The sequence below is a fragment of the Apus apus genome, chromosome 1 (genome assembly GCF_020740795.1).
Source record: "Apus apus isolate bApuApu2 chromosome 1, bApuApu2.pri.cur, whole genome shotgun sequence".
In the NCBI taxonomy this organism is placed as follows: domain Eukaryota; kingdom Metazoa; phylum Chordata; class Aves; order Apodiformes; family Apodidae; genus Apus; species Apus apus.
The window spans coordinates 61,256,341-61,262,340 of record NC_067282.1 but is presented as its reverse complement, the minus strand read 5'-3'; the positions used below and the strand labels follow the sequence as shown (position 1 = coordinate 61,262,340).

The following is a 6,000-nucleotide window of genomic DNA, read 5'->3' as shown; positions in this document are numbered from 1 at the left end:
CTTCTCCCTGCCTCTCCAGCCCCAGCGCTGTGAGGGAGCTGTGCCCGCCAGCCCGGCCGGCTCGGCGGCAGGGGAGCAGCCAGCCGCCGGCTCCCCGCGCCCTCCTGCCCGCCCATCACCGTGGCTCCCCCGCCTTCTGCCCCCCGCCGCCCCCACCGCTGGGCACGGCCCTTCGCAGCGCGGCGGGGCAGGTAGGCGGGGGCGGGCGGGGGTGGGTGGGTGGGTGGGTGGCTGGGGGGGCTGCCCCGCCGCCAGCGGGGTGTGTCCCTGGTGCGGCGACTTGGCGAGCGATTGGGTAGGACGGGCGAGCGGCTGGCTCCCCGGCTCCCCTGCTGGGCTCCCTCAGTCGCAGCGCCCTCCCCGCCCGCGCCGCCCGCCCCGCTCCGCTGCGCTCCCCGCCAGCCCCCCGGCCCGGCCCGGCCCGGCCCGGCCCAGCCGCATCATGCCGCAGCCCCTCGGGGCCGCCCTGCTGCTCGTCCTGCTGGCGGCGGACTCCTCGCCAAGTGAGTGCTGCGGGTTGAAGGGGGGAAAGTGGGGGCTGGGGGGGGACTGTCCCTCCGCCGAGCATCCCCCGTCGCCCCCGGGGTGAAGCTGCTGGGGCTGGGGGCGGGGGGTGAGGAGGCGGGATGCGCAGCCCGGCGCTCGGGCGGTGGTGGGGAAGGCGACGGGGGATGCCGGTGCGGGGTCGGTGTTGTGGGGGGCCGCGGCGACTCACGGGCAGGGAGGGGGCTTGGGGCGTCCCTCACCCCCGAGGGCTCGGTCGGTGCCCCTCGGCGGGGCGGTTTGGCGGGGGGTGAGTGTGTGTGTGTCTGTGTGTGTGTGTCGGGCGGGCTCGGCTGTTCATCGCTGCCTCCCCTTCCTCCTGCTCCTCTCCTCCTCCTCCTCCTCGTCTCCCCCCGACCCCTCCCGCCGGCCCGGCCATCGGCGGCCCAGCCGTGCTGCTGCGCGCCCAGGATGCTGCCCAGTTCCTGCGGCAGAGGCAGCGGCGAGCCTACCAGATCTTCGAGGAGACCAAGCAAGGGCACCTGGAGAGGGAGTGCGTGGAGGAGCACTGCAGCAAGGAGGAGGCCCGGGAAGTCTTTGAGAACGACCCCGAGACGGTAAGGGCACAGAGCCGCCGCGGAGATTTGGGTGGGTTGTCCGGCTCTGCGCTCCAGCTCGCCCTCCATCCATCTGCGGCTGGTTGCCAGCTGCCTGCACAGCTGGGGAAGCCGCTGGCAGGAGGAGGAACCAGAACCATTAGGTGACTGACTGGAAGCCGTAACTAGCTCTGGCCTGTGCAAGGGGTGTGGCAGTGCTGTCCGGTCAGAATTGCCACCGTGGGGGAGGTCTGGGTGAGCAGCCCAGCCTGGCACTGGCTGGCATGGCTGCTGTCTCCTGAGAGTGGTGTAAACCCATGAGCAAGACCAGTGTGACATGATGCTACTGCTTCTCTGGTTGGACACCTTACCATCCCTCTTTGCTTCACCCTCCCAGCCCTGCTGTATTTGAAATCCCCTAAATGTTGTGACATCTGACAGAATAGGGCTTTCTCAGAAGAAGTATAGCAGAAACACACATCCTTTTGGGCCATATTCAGCTTGGTCAGCATTTTGGAATTAGTGGGTTCAGGACCTGTCACTATGACAGCGGGAGAGCACGTGTGTGGGAGCATGGTCCTGCTGCACTTCTGACGCTGAGCCTGGTTGCACACAGTTACAGCCTGTGGAGCTGACTTTCCTAGTCTTCTGGAGGCTGACTTTCCTTTCAGTCTTCTTCTCAGTTTGGACAGCATGTGGATGCAGTTGTGTTGCTTTACTAAGCTTGGCTTACTCTTCAGTTACTTACACCTCCTCTCTACACTGTTTTGAGTAGGCTGTTCTCATAGCAGAGATTACCTGGCATTGATTTAGCAGTGGGAAGTGGTTTTTCTTGGTGCTTGAACTAAGTTGATACTGCACAGCATGTTCCTGTTAATGCTGTGATGCTCTAGGGAGAAGATAGGACAGAGAGAGAGAGCATGTGTATGTGTGTACACAGAAACACAAACACCACAGGCAAGGGAGGGACTCATCTGAGGGGATGTTCTGTGCTCCAGTCAGACAAGCCTTGACATGTGTGCTTCATTAGCAGGCTCAGCCCTGGCTATACAGTGCAGTAGCTTCTTGTCACAAGGCAGTAGTAAGTACAGCAAAAACATGGTGATGCTGGCTTTCGTTTTTGACACTCGTTATTTAGAGCTTAATGTGGAGCATGTGCCCAGGCAGTGTTCAGTGGTACCTGTCTTCTGTGTGGATGTCGTCACATCTGCAGGCAGTGGTGTTTGCCTCTTTCCTGCAAAACTAAGCAAATACAGGTTACGGATAACTGTAACGTGGTGAGACTGGCTGGCATGGCTATTTCCATATTCATGATGAATCACGTAACTTCAAGCTCGGTATAAATATTCACCATATAGCAGCAAACGCAGGAAAAAAGTAGCCCAAATGTGTTTTTGTTGCGTTCTGGAATAAAGGTGATCTGAGGTCACCAGTGTTACTAACTGGCTTCTGGCCAAGAAAGTAGCTAAGGGCCATGCAGTGATAGATCACTTTAGAGTGTGGTAGACTGTGTAAATGTGTCAGGAGTATTTTTTTTAACAATATTCAGTACTTCCTTTGTGTATTGGAAGAAATACACAGTTCTCTTACTGTAATGAAAATGGTAAAATAATTCTGGTTTAAAATCTTTTCATGTGCAATATAATTTCTCTTAAGATCCAGTCATGCCATTTAAGCATGTTCTGCAGGACGATGCAAACTTCCTGTCATTGCAAATGATTTTTATTTTTTCGGTGCATTTTCTTTGTTACTGCTGCTTGGTCTCTCCTTGGTCTGAAAACCTCTGAAGAAATATCACTAAGGCTAGATGATCTTCTAGTGTCAGTGCCCCCTTGCTTATTTTACATTAACTTCTGCACCGAAGTACTGTACTTTGTAATACTTTTAGGTCTGCAGTGGTGGATGAGCATACCTTTTCTCAGACATAAACCTCCCAAGAGCCATGAACTCACTGGTTATGTGCAGTGTGTCCTACTCCTTGCTGTTACTTTGCTTCAATTTGACAGGGAAGCCAGTGTGCTACCATCTCTCAGGGGGATTTATAGCCCTTGCTATCCATTTTGCAATCAGCATGTAACATGAAGGCAGCAGCTGCTGTTCAGTAGTAGTTTTCTGATGCGTGGTGACAGAGGTCATGTATTCGGGCTGTTACTACAATAAATGTTGGAGCCTTCAGTGCTTTGTAAGGCATAGGTGACTACTTCTCCAGCAGTATCTGTGGATTTGATGGGCAGAGTATTTTCCTCATGTGCGTTTTCATCGGACTTGATCTTTTCATATCTCTTTAATAGGCATCTGAGGTAATGGAAGTGTTTCTTAAATGCTAGGAAGTTGTCATGCTGTCATTTCACTGATTCTGCTTTGTACATCCTGTCCTGGTGGCTGACAGAAGAAGGAAACTAGCTGAGATAGAGTTGACTCAGGAAAGTTGAAAACTGTTGACAAACAACCCCTGGTTGAGGAATTACAGTAACTGCAGTCACGCTTCAGCATATTCTCAGGCTGCAGCTGGTCCATGCTGGTAAAGTGAGGACTTTTTATGGACTGAGGAGATGTACAGATGACTGTTGATAGCTAATGGTTCCTTATATTTCAAGAAAGCTGACATTTTTGTCTCTACCTGCTGAATGTGGTCACAGAGATGAAGTACTTACGTCCTAAAAGAAAGAAACAGCTACAGCACTTTTGCCCTCCACTGAGCGCTATGGCTAACCCCGTAGTAGTCAAGCCATGGGGAACACATCAGTGCGCTGCTCATCCGTGCTGTTGTATCTCCCAGGTTTTATGCTTTGAAGCACCAGATAGGCACAAATGTACGCATCTGGCTGTGTACTGTCCCATGGGAGCAATAGTCTTGGAGCCTTGACAACTGAAGGTTAGTTTGAGAATAGTTAGTAGCTTGCTGCTTCTATTTTACCTCAAGAAAGGCTTGTGATGTGAGCACAAAGGTGTTGTCTTTCTCCCCTATCCCCTCCCATCAGATGATCTAATGAAATGTTGGAGTCTTCCTTACAAACCTTGCCATTCTTAACTCTTCTGTGGTTGTGTGGAGAGAATTTCAAGGCCTAATTTTTAGACCTATGACTTAAAGATGGGATATGAAATTGCATTAACCAGTTCAGTCAGCACCAGAAGTTCATGTACGACTAAGTAAGGCTGTAGCATAACTTGTGATGCTTCCCTGATAAAACTATAGCTTGATCCAGCCAATTACCACATCTAGCCAAGAATAACATTTTATGGAAAGATACCTACTGGATAGATCAGTAAACAGGAATGAAATGTTGTTTGCCTACACCAGAGCACCCTTTTTCCTTGCTTCCCATTGCTTCAGTGATAAGCTTTCCAAAGCACCATCTGCAAGCCATCAGCAGAAGATGCACGTTCTCTGAAACCTGAATGCGGGTGTTGCCACATGAGTGATTACTTACATCAACTGCTAAGAATAGTGTATGTATTAGGCAAGGCTAAATAGCCTTTCATTTGCAGGCCAGTGCAGCTTTTGTCTTTTATGTTGTGGAAAATATAAATATCGCCTCACTCAGACTGGAGGAAGGAAGATCAATTGAAACATTTTTAGGTTGTTGTGGGCTTTTTTTTTTTTTTAGGAGGCAGAACAAAACTCAGTCTGTGCTATTTGTATGACTATACATGGTAAAAAGTGTGAGCCTAGGTTAATGAGTCTTGCAGCCTTTTTCATGAAGCAGGTTATACCATCCTTAGATATTAATGCAGAATTCTGGGATGGTTCCTGTTTTATAATTTCATTTATGCTAGAGGTGCCAAACAAAAATCCCAAACCAAAACAAAAAAAAGCACAGTGAGAAAAGAATAAGGATGGAAAAACATGTTCATGGGAGGTATGAGGACTTTTTATAAATGGGATCTATTAAAAAGATATGCTAGGTGTGACAGATGGGCTGAAGTTGCAAAATATCTTGGATATAGAGATAAGAATGTTATCTTATTTAAAATGTTGATGAGGCCTTATAAAAAGCAATGATGCAGAAATATTTGACCTTGGTATGCAAGTCAAGGTGTTACAGCTTGTTAACTGACTGATAAACTACTCAGGAATTTGGTTGACCTGTTCTAAAAATGTGGTCATCCAAGCATGTAAAACAAAGGGCAGAAGGGAGTGTAGTTGCTGGTGTTCTTGGAAACGCTGGATTTCACTGAAGAATAAATGCAGCAAAAATGTGTCCTTGTGCAAGGCATTTTGCTGTTTTGAAAGGCTCAGCATAGGGAAGGTATTTGAATGCAGCTGCTTATCGTTTGGTACCACTGTCAGTGCAGCATGTGCCTCTGCACATCTTGCTTGCTGTTGCTATTGTTGTTCCTGCAGGTCACCATTGAAATTGCTGTGCTGAGCACTCTGGAAGCTGTTAGGCCCACCAGGAGCTCTGATGTAGGTCAGGCTGGCTGCCTGTGTTTACTCTTTATAGATTTGTCCTTCAACAGAGTACCACGGAAAGCCAGATGGTTTTTGTGTGTGTGCAGTGTGAACGTCTGATTCACAGGCATCCACATGAGAAGTTCTTTTGGAAGGACTTGCTTCCAAACTCATATTAAAATCTATGGCTTTTCAGATACACAAAGCATTGGCAGAGAATCACAGAGTAACTCAGCCTGAAAGGGACTCAGGAGACCTCTAGTCCACTTATCTAGTCCAGTCTCCCACTCACAGCAGTGAGACCAGACCAGGCTTTTTGAGGCTTTTTCCAGTCATGTTTTGAAAATTACTGATCCTAACAAAACATCCAGCATTCTTTCTCCTAGGCTGGGTTTATCGAGAAGCTGAAAAGCAGATGAAGCAATATATGCAGTGTGATAATGGTCAGTTGGTTGTGTTTCATACTGTTGCTGGCTCATTGGTTTTATTTCTTTATTTGTTTCATTGTGTGACATGGTTATGGTTAGA

General features: G+C 49.5%; 1 protein-coding gene across 2 annotated transcripts in view; it reads left to right on the top strand.

The window, feature by feature from the left end:
• Window positions 1-352: 352 nt before the first annotated feature.
• GAS6 (growth arrest specific 6) overlaps window positions 353-6,000 on the top strand; it is a 64,381-nt gene continuing 58,733 nt past the window's right edge. The window contains exons 1-2 of one of the 2 annotated variants that reach the window (XM_051633314.1): window positions 353-503; window positions 934-1,100. In XM_051633314.1, coding sequence (XP_051489274.1) covers window positions 443-503; window positions 934-1,100 — 228 coding nt within the window. In that variant the 5' untranslated portion in view covers window positions 353-442. The remainder of the gene's footprint in view (window positions 504-933; window positions 1,101-6,000) is intronic. The other variant, XM_051633323.1, reaches the window with a different exon arrangement.